The sequence below is a fragment of the Tiliqua scincoides genome, chromosome 4 (genome assembly GCF_035046505.1).
Source record: "Tiliqua scincoides isolate rTilSci1 chromosome 4, rTilSci1.hap2, whole genome shotgun sequence".
In the NCBI taxonomy this organism is placed as follows: domain Eukaryota; kingdom Metazoa; phylum Chordata; class Lepidosauria; order Squamata; family Scincidae; genus Tiliqua; species Tiliqua scincoides.
In genome coordinates, this window is record NC_089824.1 from 69,184,230 (window position 1) to 69,202,324 (window position 18,095).

At 42.7% G+C, this 18,095-nt stretch overlaps 1 protein-coding gene across 1 annotated transcript in view; it reads left to right on the forward strand.

Moving 5' to 3' along the window:
- The window catches only part of ZNF236 (zinc finger protein 236), a 91,590-nt gene that overhangs the window by 16,022 nt on the left and 57,473 nt on the right, over window positions 1-18,095 (forward strand). Inside the window, exons 8-13 of the mRNA XM_066623772.1 lie at window positions 5,415-5,486; window positions 6,835-6,999; window positions 7,821-8,046; window positions 9,350-9,622; window positions 11,405-11,608; window positions 17,103-17,247. Of these exons, the coding sequence (XP_066479869.1) occupies window positions 5,415-5,486; window positions 6,835-6,999; window positions 7,821-8,046; window positions 9,350-9,622; window positions 11,405-11,608; window positions 17,103-17,247 (1,085 nt within the window). The remainder of the gene's footprint in view (window positions 1-5,414; window positions 5,487-6,834; window positions 7,000-7,820; window positions 8,047-9,349; window positions 9,623-11,404; window positions 11,609-17,102; window positions 17,248-18,095) is intronic.

Here is an 18,095-nt window from a genome sequence, read left to right on the forward strand (position 1 = left end):
GTGACCACCATTTGCCCCCTGCCCAGTTTGCACCTGTACTCTTGGTCTCCCTAAGACTGTGTGCATGCTCTTGCAGGGCTCCTTGAACTGCTTTTAGTTGTGGAAAGGGCTCTGGAGACTGATAAGTTTGAGAAATGCTATGCTAGCCAATTAGTTGGGGATATTTTTTGGTCCAGTGCTGTCAAATGTAAGGCCCGCAGGCAGATGCTGTTCTGCCAGATTCCCAGTCCAAGCTCTGCCTGGAGAATTATGCCCACTTTTTGCTAAATAGCTCCCCTTCTTTCCTCAAAAATGACCCTGGTTCTGCCCTGCAGTACTGCTGGACCCCACCACCAGGGTAGCTCATCTGTTTAACCTACAGAGGTCCTCCTTCCTTCCAGCAGCCTCCCACCACTACAGCAGCCCCTTGGTCCTTAGCAGGTCTTGGACACAGCAGCCAAACACCAGTCTTAGTGTCTCCAGTAGTTTCTGCTCCAGCAGCTTCCAAAGTCCATTCACACATCAGTCTGTCCTTCCTCAAGCTTTCCTCCTTTGCTACCCCCCACCAAACTCTCCCTTCAGCAGGTGCTTTTATGCCTGAGGGCCCTATTGCCTTCAAGTGGCTGCAGCTGTGCAGCACACGCTGCTGGATGCCCAGGCCTTACCCTTAAAGGGGCCACTGCTGATACTACATCTATCTCCTTGCCAGATCTTCCGCGATTCCAATACAGATGCGACCCCTGGAAGCAATTTATCCAGCCCCTGTTATAATTGGGTCTCTCTGATATCTTGAAAATATGAACAAGATTTGCACATTTTCTCTTCTGTTATTTGCAGCTCATGAGTTTCTATGTGAGAAGGAAGTACTTATTTCTGGCCATCATCTGCTGAATGATGTCACTTTTTGCTTAATGATGTGACTTCCAGCCCTCAGAAGGCAGTATGCACACTAACTTTGGCCCTTTGTATGAAATGAGTTTGACATCCCTGTTTTAGTTAATCAAAATGTTTAAAATCTATTAAACCAATGAATTGACTAAAAATTCTTGCTCAATTCCCAGAGAAAGTGAATATTTTACTTCAATACAACTTACAAACAACACTTACTTCACAAATAACAAATACTTCAACTTACAAACAACATATTTATTTTTTCCTGTTCTCTGGCAAAGGATGGGGGCATTCCTAACTGTTGAAAATTGGTATATAAATACTGTTGTTGTTGTTGTTGTTAATAAGTGTATGGGAATGCCCTCGCACCAGCACAAGGTAGGGTCTACTGATTAACAAGGTCTCCTCTCCACAATCCTCCTGCTGACTGTTAACCCCAGTCATCAAGTGTACGGACAATGCTGTTGGGCTCATTGCCCAAAGACTTACCTTTTTCTTCTTGGTCTCCTTTAATCTCTCCCTCCTTCGTGGCATAGGGTGTGGACCCTTTAAGGGAGAGAGGATGCTTATGGCTGCTGTCTGTAAATGTCCTATGTGCATTTAGCAGCAACTGTCTCTCTGCTACCTTGCACAGCCCAAGTCTGTCCAGCAGGCAGTGGAAGTCAACAAGGCCTGCTCAGCCTTGCTGTTGTTGGTTTTGCCTTTGTCTGACACACTGTACCCAGGAGGGCCTGTGTCTGACACACTGTACCTGCACCCTTCCACAGTGGTAGCAGCTAAGTGTTTGGGAACTGTCAGGCCTCCCTAAACACCTGACCTGGGTGAGAAGAGACAGGTTAAGTTCTGTCCAAAATGGTCAAGGTTTAAGACTTCAAAGAAAGGGAGATCCCTTGGCAGTTCCTCAAACAATCTCTAGGCTATATCCAACAAGCCCAAATAGGCCTGATACCAGACCCGAATCTTTCACCCCACTGGTCAGGGCCTGTCTCTTGCAGTTTGCACACCATTGGTATCAAACAACCACCAATGTGTGAGAGAGACAGTATCAGTCGGGTACTCAGTAGAGTTCATCTTGGTCTCACTGAAAACTGGAGATTTTTAAATTATTTTTTAATAGAACAATCAGAAGTGTAGCTTCACATACCAATACAAAGACAATACAGGCAATACTTCCAGTTCTCATACGGTTCTTATAATTGTCAGTACAGAGTCCTACCCTTTGTAGTAGCGACTGCTCCAAGAGTTTTTACTAGTCTTGGTAATGTTAATTACCCATCTACAACAGAAGGGAATATATATCTACCCATACTTGGACAATATTCTAATAAGAGCATCCTCCAAACCGCAGGCTCTTGCTCACATGCAGTTGGTTATGGATTGCCTGACTGGGCACAGGTTTGTAGTTGATGTCAAAAAGAGTTCACTGATCCCAGCACAGGTCCTGGAACACTTGGGAGTTCTTATAGACAGGAAGGGGTTTTGAGTATTTCTGTCACTGCAAAGAAGACAGAGGTTATTGGAAATTTTATGAGATCTGGCAAGGACAGAAATGGTAGACATAATGACATTGGCCGTATTACTGGGGTTGATGGTTTGGTTTTGTGCCAGAATCTGGTAGCTTGGTCAAGGTTTCACACAAGATGCCTCCAAGGGATCCTGCTATCATTTGCACATCTAACAGCAGTGTTTCTCAAACTGTGGGTTGGGACCCACTAGGTGGGTTGTGAGGCAATTTCACGTGGGTCCCCATTCATTTCAATATTTTATTTTTAATATATTAGACTTGATACTCCCATGGTAGGTGACTGCATTTGGGGAAATGTTACAGACCTGTACTTTTAACAAGCTACTATGTATATTAACAATGATAGTAAATGTGACGTTCTCCTGGGTAAGTGTGGGTAGGATTGCAGCCTAGGATTGTTAAAAATTTTCCTCCTTGATGATGTCACTTTCAGTTATGACATTACTTCCAGTGGATCCTGACAGGTTTTCATTCTAAAAAGTGGGTCCTGGTGCTAAATGTGTGAGAACCACTGTAATAGAGAGATGAATCCACAAGGTGGTCAATGTGCCCCCTTCAGCTACAATTAAACATCAGATGGTGGTTGAGTCTGGGCGGGCTAACAAAGGGCATGAATTTGCAAACCCCAATCAGAACAGTAGATACCATGGATGTCAGTCTGATGGGGTGGAAGGCTTACATGCACGGAGCCTTTGCCCAGAGAATGTGGTCCCACTGGGACTCCAGGAAAAAATTAATTTCCTGGAGCACAAGGCCATTTGATTAACTTACTAGAAATTCAGGGCAGGTCTAAGGGGACAGAATGTACTAGTGAGGATGGATAATGACTCTGCCAAAGCATACATCAACCACCAGGATGGCACAGGGTTGCAGGGTCTCTACAGAGAGGCAGAAGACAGGTCACAGTGGGCAGAAAACAACCTAAAACTCATTAAGGGCAGAATATCTGGCAGGCATAAAGAACAAGGCAACTGATTGGCTCAGTTGCCACAGGATGAAAGAGTCAGAATGGTGTGTGCATCTCGAGATATTTCCCAAATGGAGGTTTGGTACTCCAGCACTGGATCTATTTGTGACGGGGGACAATGCTCAGATCCCAAGATATCTCATGACTAACAGAGTGAGGAGCTGAGGGCACAGATACTCTCCAGATAGAATGGCCTTGGGGGCTCCTCTGTGCATTTCTCCCCTTCCCATTAATTCCTCTGGTGCCCCAGAGAATATGCCGGTTGAAGGTCAAAATCCTCATAACTCCAGGATGGCCAAGGAGCCCATGTTACTTTGATTTTGTGCCTATGTTCATACAAGAACCCTGGGTTCTGCCACTCAGAGCAGATCTCCTGTGGCAACTACCTTTGCTGTATCCAGAAACCTTCTATCTAACAGCATGGAAATTGGGAGGTTACGTACATCTAGAAAGTTTGGGGTACATGGACAGGATTGTAGAATCCTTTTAGCTGTGCACAAACCTTTCACAAGGAGGATGTACACATCAGCATGGAAGACCTTCTGTGCTTGGTGTACCAAAAAGCATCTTCCAAATCCATGTCCAAGAGTGGTGAATGTCTTGACCCGCCTACAGGATGGTTTGTATAAGGGACTTAGTGACTGTGCATGCAGGTATTGGCTTGCCAGGGGATCTTAGAGGTCACAGAAGACATTCATCTGTTTTCCCATCCTCATACAAAGAGGTTCCTGAGAGGAGTGATCCAGTTGAGGCTTCTGCTTGTTCACAGATTCCTGACTTTGGACCTCAACAAGCTACTGCAGTCCTTGATGCAGTTGCCCTTCAAACCCATGGCCATGGTTTCTTTGAAGGTTTTGTCTCTCAAGACAATATTTCTGGTAGCAATTACATCCGCTGGAAGAGTATCTGAACTGGATCCTCTTTCAGTCTATCCAAGGCTATGCATTTCTTCCGGAATAAGGTGGTCTAAGACTAGACTCCATCTTTATGCCTAAGATTAACACTCTCTTGCATATGCAGGAGGAATTAGTACTACACTCATTCTGTCCTAATCTCATTTATCCAAGGGAGGAGCAGCATATACTAGATGTTAGGAGAGCTTTGTGTTTTTATAGACAGGACCAGGTCGATGTGTAAGACTGAGGCCTTGTTTGTTAACAGTGCAGGGAAATAATGTAGAAGGAAAAGCCTCGACAGTTACATTATCCAGATGGCTGAAAGAGTGTACTTAAATGGCTTACCAGGCTTGTGGACTGGAACCACCACAGGGGGTTTAGGCTCACTTGCTCAGGGGAGCAGCAACATCAGCCGCTTATGATAGAGCAATATCATTGCCAGAAATCTGCAGAGCAGTGACATGATTGTCCATTCACACATTCATTAAACACTACAAGGTGAATGTGATGCCTCAGCTGAAGCTGCTTTTCGCAGGAAGATGTTTTAACATGTGCTTGATCTGTGTTATATCTTGGCTGTTCAGTGGCCCACCCTATTATCATGGGAGAACTGTTCTTGAATATTCCATACAATTAGGAATGCTCCGTTCCACTGACAGGGAAAAACAGAATTTCTACCTGTGAATTCCTGTTCCTGGTAGAGGAAAGGGGCATCTCACCCACCATGCCTATTGCTCAGTGCCCCGCTGTCCTGGGTGGTAGGTAACATGTGTTAGTAGGCAGGGACTACCTGAAGTTACTCTACTAACATAGATACAGTCGGGCTGTCCTCTCTTTTCATGACCACAGAACTAAGGTTCTATGATTTCGCTATCCAGAAGTGCAATCATGTCTTCCTAGTTGCAGTTGGCCTGGTGAATCATCAGTTTCCAGAGGGTACTCCAGTTCTGCTATGTGAATTGGGGTTAACAGTCAGTCCTCTGCACCTTGAGATGTCGTTGATCAGCTGACCCTACCTTGTGTTGTCGTGTGCACATTCCCATACAGTTAAGAATGCCCCCTTCCACTACTAGGAACAGGAATTAACAGGTGAGGAAATTTCATTTTCTGTTCTTTTTGTACAGCTAGTTAATGCCACTGCTGTTCTTTTCCACAGGATACAGTTACTCAGCCTCTTACATTGACAACCGTTAATTTGTTGCAGCCTGTTGATAATAAATGGAAGAATGTAAGTATTCCAGTTCTTTGCTCATTTACGTGTTATTGATATGGTGCGAACTCGCAGGTGTCTGTCTGCAAAACCTTTGCAGACAGTTTGTGTTGTCTGAAAGACAGGTAACCAGCTCCAAGAGAAATTTCATGCTGTGCTATGCCAGATTTGGCACAGGTGAACTTTGAATAAAGGTGAACTTTGTGCAGGTTCCAAGAGTGCTTGAGGATAATGCAGAGAGAAAATAATGCCGTTAACCAAAATCTGGTGTATGCAGAGTGTTCTCCTGCATAGTGTGCAATAGTGTAATTATCAACAAGGCCAGATTTGACAATACTGATTACCAGTTTGAAAAGGGGCTGAATCCAAGTAAATCCTTTCTCTTTCCTTGTTATTGCTGTCAGAGCCAGAAATATGTATTGCATACACCTTATGGAGTCTTCAACCACTCAGGTTGGTGGTGGAGGAGGGTGGATCTTTGCTCATTCAAAAGAGCAAAGATTGTGCAAGAGCATCTTTGTTTTGGAATGGTATGCTACATGTGAATATGAGAACACTGTTATTACTAGCAGTTTAAGAGCATAAGAACATAAGAACCATGCTGGATCAGGCCATAGGCCCATCTAATCCAGCTTCCTATATCTCATAGTGGCCCACCAAATGCCTCAGGGAGCGCACAAGACAACAAGAGACCTGCATCCTGATGCCCTCTCTTGCATCTGGCATTCTGAGGCAACCTACTTCTAAAATCAGAAGGTTGCATATACGCTTCATGGTCTGTAACCGGTGATGAACTTTTCCTCCCAAAATTTGTCCAATCCCCTTTTAAAGGCATCTAGGTCAGATGCCATCACCACATCCTGTGGCCAGCATAAACTCACCTCGTTCAGATGCTGCTCCGGCTCAGCAGGGCTAGCGCACATCTTTGCACTGGCCTAGCCTCCTGAGTAGCTGTGAACGTACTTTACAGCATGTTTGTGCTACTCAGAAACTGTGACGATGGACTTGTGCTGGCTTGGGGGGGGGGAGAATAGGATTGTGCTGTAAGTCATGTGCTTCAAAATGTATTTTGTGGTTGTCTTTATTTTTGTAATTCATAATGTTAATCAAAGCTGTAATGTTATGCACACTTACCTGGGAATCTCACTGAACTTAGTGGAACTTATTTCTGAATAGTCATGCCTAAAATTCAGCTGTGAGTTACTTTATGAATTGTTGGTCTCATTTTGTGTAATTGACTCAGTTCAGATTATAGGTGTTCAGATTATAGGTATTTAGGGAGAAACACTTGGATTTGGGAGTACATGAGCTGTATGTGTGTGTGTGTGAGAGAGAGAGAACTCACAGTTCTATTTTTTGTCCACAGACAGAAACTCCAGTAACTTCAGTTGTAGGACATCAAGGTCAGCAGTCTGTAACTGATGTTATTCAGCAACTCCTTGAGCTATCAGAGCCAGCAGAAAATAATCAGTCCCAGCAACCTGGTCAGCAGCTCACTATGGCTGTGGGAATCAACAGAGACATTTTACAGGTAGAGAAATCCATATCCTATTTTGGACTCCCACTCCCTCTTCTACCATGTGGAAAGCCTTTCATGTTTGGAGTGGAAACATTCACACAGGCAAATGAGACAATAAACAGGCTTCCTTTAAAAATTATGGAACCAATTGACATCTCCCAAAGTACTGTGCAAAACACTATCTAGTTTCAAGCTGCCAGATTTTTCTGCAACTGACCATAGCAGCATATGCTAACCCGTATGGTTCACAAATGCTGGCATCATGATTCCCTTGCCAAGTAAGCCCTGTCTCTGCCCCCTTAAGGGGCAGGGCAGTGGTGAAGGCAGTGATGCAATTGCCAGGATTGCACCGTTCCTGGGGACAGAAGGATTTTCTTTTTCCCTAGTTGCCCCCTGGCAGCACCAGCCCTCCGGATTCCTCTGCAGGGCTTCCCGTGCCTCAGAAAAGGTAAAAATAGCAATTGTGACCCACTTCCAGTTTCGCAATCGCACTTCCTGCTTAGTGACATTACCTCTGGCCCGCAGCAGGCATCATGAATGCCTCTTGGCCCGTTGTATGAAAGGAATTTGACACCCTTGCTCTAATCTGAGAAGCTGCTTTTGTTACTATTCTACGAGCTGTACTAATGTAACAAATTACTGATACTTTTCTCAGCTTTTTTGATAGGAATGTGTGAAGACATGTAAAATTTTTAAATGAACTTTGAAACAAACCAAGTATAAAGTTTTGAATAACTAGATTTACTTGGTACTTGTCTAATATTTTTTAGTAAGTCTAACTAGGGAATAATTATGAATCTTGTTCTCAGTTTAATTCATTATGTTTCTTTTAGCAAGCCTTGGAAAATAGTGGGCTATCTTCAATTCCAGTTTCAGCAAATGCTGACTGCAGTGAAAGTAAGACTCCTCCAAGTCAGGATGAAAATGCAGATGTTCAGAATATCTCTAGTCATCATGTTGATTCTAGCAATACAGGTCAAATTAAAGAGCAAGAAAACTTGGATAAAGTGGACAAAAAGGACAAAAAGGTTCTGAAGAAAAAGTCACCATTTTTACCTGGTAATACTAAAATTGTATACAATAGTTTGTATCATAAGAAACGTGAGTTCAGCAGTTCTCATACAAGCTAACGGCCCTGCCCTTTCTTCCATAAGGCAGCTCCCCTCCACGAAAAGCCATTTTTGACTGTCAGGGAATCCTTCGGAACAGTATATGGCTCAGAGAGTTGCTGCAGGAAGGAAAATCCCCAAAAGTCACATGGAGAGAATTTCTGTAATTTGTACTCTGGAAGATAGTTTGCATTAGTGCTTCTTAAGATAGAAAACAGTAGCATTAAAGTACTGTACTATTAGTAGTGTCTGTCATAGCCATTCTGTAGTGTGTGGCTTTTCCAGAGAATATGATCTAGCCACAAATATACATTTGATATATTCTAAAAATTTTCATTTCTCCTTATACATTTGTGAAGGGTGAACATTCAGATAAGACTTAGTAGTATAGTTCCGCTAATTCAGGGTTTCTCAAAGTGTGGGTTGCAACCCATACGCAGTGGATTGTGAGTTGGCGCCCCCCCACTTGCTTCCGCTCGGCTCCAAATCAGAGCCAATCTGGCATTGGGAGACTCTGGAGGCTTCTTCTGTGTTGTACTAGGCTTGTCATCCACTTTATTGGTCTCCGTGAGTCTCAGAATGGCCTGCAGAAGTGTCCGGAAGTGACTTTCAGTTTTCAGGTTCAACTTGTATTTTGACTGGAAGTTGCTTCTGGACACTTTTGTGGGCCATTCTGAGGTCTGTGGAGGCTAATAGAGTAGGTCGCCAGCCTGGCGCAACCTAGAAGAAACCTCTGAGGCCTTTCAAAAAGACATTGCAGCGTGAGGAGTAACATCTCATCATGGCCCACCGTGGAGGATGAGGTGGGTCATAGTGCTGGAAAGTTAGGGAACCACTGAGCTAATTGTTAAGGGAAGTTGCTCTTTATGAGCTGTAATAACAGCAGGTCCTTGCTTGACTACAACTCTCCTTATGTTCATGAAAAGTGCTTCTCCGAATAGGGTGCCGCTGTACATCTAAACTCTGGATGCTGCTTGTTTTTTACAGTTCAATTTATTTTATCGTTTTTTATTACTGAGATACTGTCAATTAATATTTTGTTCAAAGCTGACTGCTTCTACTTTCCCCACAAATATGTTCAAAGCTAAGGTTGGAGGCGTCTGGGGTGAAATGCAGCATTTTCCCAATGTATTTTGATTACCTTTATTTATTTAGTTTGGAGTAAATTTTGATTTGTCCTAAAACTGTTGTACTTACCTTATTTATACTAAAAATGCTGTTCTTCTAATGTCCGTTTTGTAATTGTATTTCAGGGTCCATACGTGAGGAAAATGGAATACGATGGCATATTTGTCCATACTGCTCTAAAGAATTTAAAAAACCTAGTGATCTAGTGCGACACATTCGCATTCACACTCATGAAAAGCCATTCAAATGCCCTCAGTGTTTCCGGGCCTTTGCTGTAAAGAGCACTCTAACAGCACACATAAAAACACACACCGGCATTAAGGCTTTTAAGTGCCAGTACTGCATGAAGTGCTTTTCTACCTCAGGAAGTTTAAAAGTCCATATTCGTTTGCATACAGGTAGGACCTCACAATTATCCTTCTAGTACTAAGCCTTTTAAATATAGAAAAGTCTTAATGAGAAAAACAAGTAATAATACCTTTTACTGATGGGAATTTTTATCTTTTGTTATTGTTTTGTTTGATTAATCACTTTAAGGATCTGTAAGTAAAGCATCCACATTTTTATTACAACTTTTGTTAGTATTAAAAATGGCAAGTATTTTATATGTGTAGTCCTGATAATTGTTAGCCTTGACAAAGAAAGAAAAAAATCACAAAATCTTCATATGTCTGAAGTTCTGTTCACAGGCAACAATACTGAGTATAACTTGGTAAGAAAGGAGGGGATTGTGTTCACTTTGGCCCCTTCATAAATTGGATATAATATGTAAATAGTGAACAAATGCATAGAGGTTAAAAGCTATTTCTGCCCAGAGTTGCTTATATGCAACAGGGATCAAATGTGTATACTTGTGGGCTGGGCAGAAATTGGTTAATATGTGTTGGTCCAATAATTCACGATTTTTAGCCTATAAGGCAGTGGTTCCCAACATTTTTTCACTTGCGTGCACCTTGGCAGCAGATTTTCATAAATTGTGCCCCTCATATTAGCCCCACAAGGCATTCTAATGCTAGTCCCACAAGACATTCTAAAACAGACCTGCCTTTTCCCATCATTATTCAATTCTTTTTCAAGTACCCCTAAATGTCCTAGCAAGTACCACTGGGGGTATACGTATGTACCCCAGGTTAGAAACCACTGCTATAAACCAAGAGGCAGATTGAGTATTATTGATTCTGTATTGGATACACATCATTTATATGTTATAGCTGATGGGTGAAGGAAAAGGAGATGAATGGCATGTCTGTCCAACCAAGCACTGATTATACCCATTTTTGCCAATTTGATTGTTCCCTCTTTTTTGCCCTGTATGCTTTTTATTGTCTTATGGCCCAATCCTATTTGGGCCTTGTAATGATGGAACTTGCGCTCCGTCAGTGCAAAACTCAGGAAGCTGGTGCGACAGCTGTAGCAATGGTGTCCAGAAATGGTTGGCAGTTAAAATGGTTGGCATTCCCAGGAGGGTGGCAGCAGTGCACTCAGCCCCTGCTGGAGCATGTAAATCAGCAGAGGCCATTACAGGGTATTCTGGGGGAAGATTGGGGCAGGGAATAGGTCTGACCAGGAAAGTGTTCAGAGCAGGCTGGGGGCAGATATCAGTAGCAGCAGCACTGCCAATATCCTATAGCCCCAGCACAGCCTCAACATGCTCCTCTGGAGCCATTGGATTTACACTAGCCAAAGATCTTTTTTAATTGCCTTTATCTAATTGTACTTGTGTATTTAACTTTTATTGTTGTATGTAAACCACTCTGGGCTTCATGAAAATCAGTAGGCCCATTGGGGACCGTGGAAAGGAGAAGTAGCTATCTCCATTGCTATCTGGTCCCTGGCCGGTCCATAGCATGCAGTGGAGGCTGCACCAGTGCCAACACTGCTGCACTCTGTGGGCTGGACCAGGATAGAATTGGACCATTAGCATTTTGTGGTTTGTAAGCCACCCTGAATTTTAAAGAAAGGCAAGATAGAAATCCTTTGTATAATTTCCATGCACGTAAGGGTAGGGAGATAATATATGAAGACTTCAGATTTGGTATATTCAAAAGTTGAACTATGTATTGAGGTTGCATAGGCAAAGTTTCTAGTTCAATAAATATCAGATTGTCTCTCTCCCCTTCTTTGGATTTATTTTTTGATATACAGAGAATTAAAAAAGTAACATTTTAAACTTTTTTTAGGGATAAGACCTTTTGCTTGCCCACACTGTGATAAAAAGTTCCGAACTTCAGGTCACAGAAAGACGCACATTGCCTCTCACTTTAAACATACTGAACTAAGAAAGATGAGGCATCAGCGGAAACCTGCTAAGGTTCGAATAGGAAAGTCCAATGTTCCAGTACCTGATATTCCTTTGCAAGAACCTATACTCATCACAGATTTAGGTAAAGTATGTATGACATGTTTTTGTTTGTAAAGAATTGGAAAAGTTGTCTACCTTTGTACTCTCTTTATTTGTTAGTGAGACAGTGGTCTGAACACTGTGGTGTGTTCCTTTCCATCCACTCAATCCGCAAGATTGAATGATGAAAAACTTCACTGATGGTTTCAGCTAATGCTGAACAAAAGTGGTTTATGACCTGGGAGTGTAGTCATAGATTGCAAATCAAATAAATAGAGATTTCAAAAGAGATGGAGAACAGATCACTAAAGAAAGTGAGCTAAGCCACAGATTGCAAATCAAGTGAAATCATGGTATCTCCCTCTCTCTTCCTTTTCTTTACACATAGCAGCATTTTCATGCAAACAAAACAACAACAAAAAAACATCACCTGTAAACCATTTCAGAAACATGTGGTAATGTTAGTTATGGTTAATAGCATGTTAAATGCAAATATGCTCAAACACATGCAACATGTCACACAAACACATTCAATAAAACACTTAACACATAAACATATGCTCAGCAGCTTATCATAAGCCCATACAACACATCACATGCAAACACAAATGCATTCAGCATGTCACATGTAAATACACACTACACACAGCAACCACCCATCACTTGCAAACATAAACACTTGCAGAAGTATGTCACACATATTCCTAGCATGGCACTTGCAGCATTTAACACACATAGCACACATGTTATACGGTAGCACATCGCTTGTAAACCTGTGCAGACATACTCAACAGCTCTTCATAAACACAAACCCATACAGATGTAGTAGTTGCCTTTCCTGTATCTGTTATGTTCCATTACTGCAGCTTACTCACTCTGATGCCAGCTATATTATTTTTGTGAAGCAAACCACCAGGAGTTTCAAGGCAGGCATGAGCTGCAATACAATTGTGGGGAAAAGGTGGGATATAAATTTATATAAATATAAATGTATTAAATAAATACCTGCCTTTAATGGAATGACTTATCAAAGTGGGAACTTTAAACCTCATAACTTCAGAGTTACATGTTAGATTTTCACCAAACAAGCAAGGCACACCAATGCAGTGTCCTTGAATTTTTGATATACAGGTTGAGTCTTGTTATTTATGAGGGTTCCGTTCCCAGAACTCACATGGATGGCAAAAATTGCATTAAAACAAACAATTTAAAAAACAATGTCTCTTTGCTAAGTGATTTAAAAACAGCCTTGCTGACCTTTGTAATGCAGGAAGCAGACAATCAGTCTCTCTCCAGGTGCTTAGAAAGGCTTCATTCTGAGGCAGCAATCCTTCCCTTCACCAAGAGCTGCAGCTTGGGGAAAGAATGGAGGAGGTGATAATTGCTTCCACTTAGCAGAATTCTTTTACTTGCTCAGGGGAAAGGGAGGGGTTGCTTGCCTTGGAGTAAAGCTGTTCTAATTGTCTGGAGAGAGAATAATTTATGGATTGTCAGCCGGCTCTTGCACTAACCAGGCTATTGTTAAAGGACTTTTTTCCTTTAATTTAACAGGCCCTTCTCATCACGTTGAGATAAAACCGCAGGTAAAATATCCTTGGATAATCTTTGGATAATTATACCTGTAATCTAATGTGCATTGACAAAGGGGAATTTTTTGGGTAGACCCTTTTTTGGGGGAAAAGTGGCACAAGGTTCAATGCTGTGGTAGTGCAAAGCACACTTTTAAGATGGCTCACCTATTCTATGTAAGACCTTCTGAAATTTGGTCAAATGTGCTTCATCAGGTATTAACCCAATCAAGTATCTTGATTGAGTGGTGAGTAGAATTTTCTGTTTTGCATCAGTGGAAGAGAGGATCCTGCTATGGATTATTTTTCCCAGTTTCATTAGCAGCAATCAAAAGAACTTTATTCTTCTTCAGGATTAGTCTCCACCCAGCTCTGGTCTTGCTTGCTTTGCAGCAGCAGGATTCAGCTCTTCAGCTTCACTCTAGGCTGTTTCTCTTCTTTTTTCCTTTCCTTGTTCAAGTAAGTTAGGGCAGAAGAGGAGCACAAATTAATTTTTTTTTTACTTCTATATGTAATGTTGTTGATTTGGTTGGTTAATTCAGGAGTGTCCAAACATTTTGGCAGGAGGGCCACATCATCTCTGGCACTGTATCAGGGACCAGGAAAAGAAAGAATTAATTTACATTTAAAATTTGAATAAATTTACATAAATGAATTTATTAGAGATTGAACTTATGTGAATGGATGAAGGTTTTGCAGTAGCTCAAGGCCTATAAAAGACCTTGCACAAAGCAAGGCTGACCTTTCCTTCACTGCCACTGCCGCATCACAGATATGAAACAGCAAGCAGTGAAGGGAACCCACATCCCACAGCTCACTCAAGCAGTTGAACAGTCGCCCTCACTCTGAGAGCAGCTGTGTCGGGCCAGCATGGGCTCCAGCAAGTCTCCGGAGGGCCAGAGGCTCACTGGAGACTGGGGGCTTCCAGTGGGCTGGATTGGGAGCCCCCGAGGGCCACAAGTGGCCCCGGTGCTGGGGTTTAGGCATCTCTGCATTAATTTATTCTTGACAGGTAATCCCACAATTGATTCTCAGGTAAAAATGTTGTGGTGATTCTTTTCCTTTTTTCACAAATCAATGACTGCTTGCTGCTCCTTTTTTTATCTGTTATATCCTTGTACTCCTTCTTCTTCATTCCTTTTGTTGCCTTTGTTTAGCCGGCTTATGGACAGTAATTATAAACTGCCCACAGTGCGGCCCTCAGCAACAACAACATATAAGAAAACCCATAAGCTGCCCCATGTAGTGCAAGAGGAGCAAAATAAAGTGAAGAAAATACTTAGATGAGCTGGAATTTGGCAGCTTCCTTGCTCTCATACTCAGTGGGAGTGAAACCTTCAGGATTAGAGATCTCTCTTACCATACAACATGTGGAACAATGGCTTAATGGGGGGGGGTATGAACTTCAGACATTACAATCCAACTGGCATCTGCAGGGCGTCCGTTCCTGGAACTCCCATAGATGCCAAAATCTGTGATATTGGGATCCACATGTGGGCCCATAAAAGTCCTTTGGATGCGACTGGACAGGCGCGCAGCCTCTGTGGGACTAAGAAAGACCAGAAAGAGGTGCTGGAAAAGCACTTTCAGTTTTCAAAAGACACCTTCGGTGACATCCAGGAGCTCAGGTCTGCCCTTCCACTGAGGGTTTGGAACCCATGATGTGTTAAATCCACAGGTTCTGAATCTACAGAGTAATAATCTTTTTCCTCCCCATATGTCAAGGAATGCCAGTTCTGTCATGGAGAAACTTCACGCATACACATGGAGCAAACCCCCTCTGTTCCTATCTTATGATGACTAGTGCTTCCAATGCAAGTTCCAGAACAATCACAAATTATTTTGAACGATCACAAACGATCACTGGTTATTTCCAGTGAGTCTTTTAAGGGCTCTGAGGGTGAATTCCAGATAATGATGTATTCACCTGAGCTGCAACGTAAGGACCCAACCAGAAGGAAAGAATAATGCTCCTATGCAATCCACATTCCCCTCTTTTGATTGTGATGGTGAACCCTTTTGTCTGGGTTAAAGAAGGATAGAAATTTTAGAGTCCAATATTGTATTGGCAACCTTCAGTCTCGAAAGACTATGGTATCGCGCTCTGAAAAGAGTCCAATATACATAGATGCATTTCTCAGAACTGTTAGTAGATAATCTGATCTATATGAAGTAGCATGGGGGACTGCTTTAAATCTTTACATTGTTATAAACAACCAGCAACCTCATATAGTGACGTCTCTTATTTACTAGAGCATACCTGTTAAGAGGACCAAGAAAATTGTCAGAGTTCTTTTGAAAGGAGCAGGAGAGTGGTAGGCTGTTCTTAGCCTGAAACCTCTAGGCCAGGGTTTCCCAAACTGGGTCATGAGCCCATGTGTGACGGGTCATGAGCGGAGCCGTCCTGCCTGCCCCAGGACTGTTTGGCTCCAAATCAAAGTCATTCCAAAAAGGGATGTGCTGGCCCAGCTACTTCTGGTTCTTGGAGGCAACTTCTGTTTTGACCAAAAATAGATGTCACATGCTTCCGCGGGCCTTTCTGAGGCCTGAAGAGGCCAACAGAGTATGTCTCCGGCCCAGAAGAAGCCTCTGGAGGCTCCTTGTAAGTTGTTCTTGCCAGAAGCATTGCAACTCACCACAGAGGACAGGTCACAGTACTAGAACATTTGGGAACCACGGCTGTAGGCTGTTCCACCGTGAGGAATTCTTTTTGCTAGCAAAGGCAATTTTTGTTCTATAACTTAAGAACACAGCTACATATGATCCCGTTACCATAGGAAGGAAATTTCAAATGTTTTTCCAATGACAAAACTTCTAATACAGTTCCCTTTCAGGGATCTTTGATGAGGTAATATAAAATGAATGTGCTGGCATTCATGCCTGAAAAGCAGAAGTTTATCCTCTAGTATTCTTTCCCTTAGGTCATTGTTTCTCAATCAGTGGTACTTATATCACTTGTGGTACCTGAGGTGGTGTCTGGTGGTACATGTGGGACCCCCCAGACCCCTGCTGCCTGGCACCGAGACCAACAATGCAATGCAACATGCAGCAGTAGGTGGCCCAGCCTCTTTTTGTGATGCAGCTTTGCAAGATACTCTACTAGAATCAAAGGAGAAGAAAAGGTGGTCTCTTCTGCCTCCGGAAAAGATGGGTGCAAGCCAGTCACATTTCTTAGCTAAACCAGTTCTTCCTTTCATCCTTATAGAGTGCAGCTTAGAAGTAGAGGCCCTGGCAGGGAGTTCAAAAATCATTTTCAGTGCAAAGCCTACATGGTCCAGACAACATTTTCAGAACTGAACTTCCCGGACCTCCTTCTCAGCTATATTTAATTAGAACTCCCAGCCCACAGGAAGTTCCAGACAACCTAGAAGATGATAGCAAACATGAATCTCTAACCCCACAGGTAGGGAGAAGACTTCAGAATTTCAGCAAGTTCTGGAACTTCATTTCCACAGACTGAGATGGGTAAAGCAAAGTATCTCTGAAGATCATTGACTAGAGCTTCTCTGCCCACCTTCTGACAAATTTGTTTTTAAGGTCTTCTCTTGCAATTCTTTGCACACATACCTGGTAACAAACACCCATTGAACATGGTGGGGCTTACTTCTGAGTAAATATGTACATGATTTTTTATTCATTCAGAGCGGTGTTTTTTCCTTGCTGTTTGTTCTACGTAGTTTTCTACCTATTACTGGGTGGGGTGTAATCATTAAGGAGGGTACAAAACCTTCTTTGATAGGCATGGCCCTGCCTAGAAGTAAGTGGAGGAGTAACCTGTAGCAGGATACCCTCCATCCACTGAAGAGAAGAAACTTTTACAGTAAGTTCAGTGGTCCTTATTTTGTTGCTGGAAGCTTTGCTACTGATACTATTTAACTTTTGTTTAAGTTCATTAATATGGTAGGCACTGTTAATTATGTTATATTTTGACACCTCTGAATTAGTATCCATCTTTTTCCCCCCATACAGGTCTCATTCAGCCAATCCCAAGGAATAGCCAGTTCTTCCAGAATTACTTCAATAATAATTTTGTTAATGAAGCAGATAGGCCATACAAATGTTATTACTGCCACAGAGCCTATAAAAAGTCTTGCCATCTTAAACAACATATCAGGTATGTTGCACAGAATAAAGGAATGATCTAAATGTTTTTTTAAAAGTAAAACTACATATAATATCTTCTTTTTCTGGTAGAGGAAGGGGGCATTCTTAACCCTTTGGGAGATGCCCCTCCAACTACTCGGAGGCAGGGAGAGGTGGATCAGGGACACCTGCCGGACTCCCTAACAAGCCAGCTCGGGCGGGCGGGCGAATCACGGAGTTCTAGCTATCCCACAGCTTTGTGGTGATTTGAGTGTGGTGAAGCTGAGCCATCCTGGGCTGTTGCACTGTCAGGGCTGGTTACAGGGAAGTGCCAGCATGATGGTTGTCACTTTTCCCATCAAAAAAACACTGAGGATTCTGAGGTTGCTGCTGAGTTCCATCTTATCTTTCACGATCCCCTGCCAGGCAGGATGCCCTCTACAGCAGGCTAACATGTTGAGTTGGCTGTTCTTCCTAGTGCTGGGAGGGGCATCTCCCGAAAGGTCAGGCTCGTCCCTCTTCTCCCCCAAACAGGAATTCTCAAGTAAGAAATTTCTATTTTTTTCTATGGTTTCTTTCTCCTTTGTTCTAAATGTGTGCAATATTATGATGGGCCAGGAAAGACAGTGTAACAAAAGGTTGTGGCAGCGGTTCTCAACCTCTCAGGGAGAGTTTGAGCTGCACTAAGTTCTTGTGGGGGTGGAGGGAGGCAGTGATGCGATTGCCAGAATCACATCGCTAAGGGGTGCAGGGACTGGCATGCACTTACCAGTCCCTGCAACAGCCTTCCGGAACACCTAGTGGATAAAAAATTCATGGATAAAAAAATCAGTGGAAAAATAGATTCAAAGTCCCACTTCAGGTTTCTTGCCCCTCCGT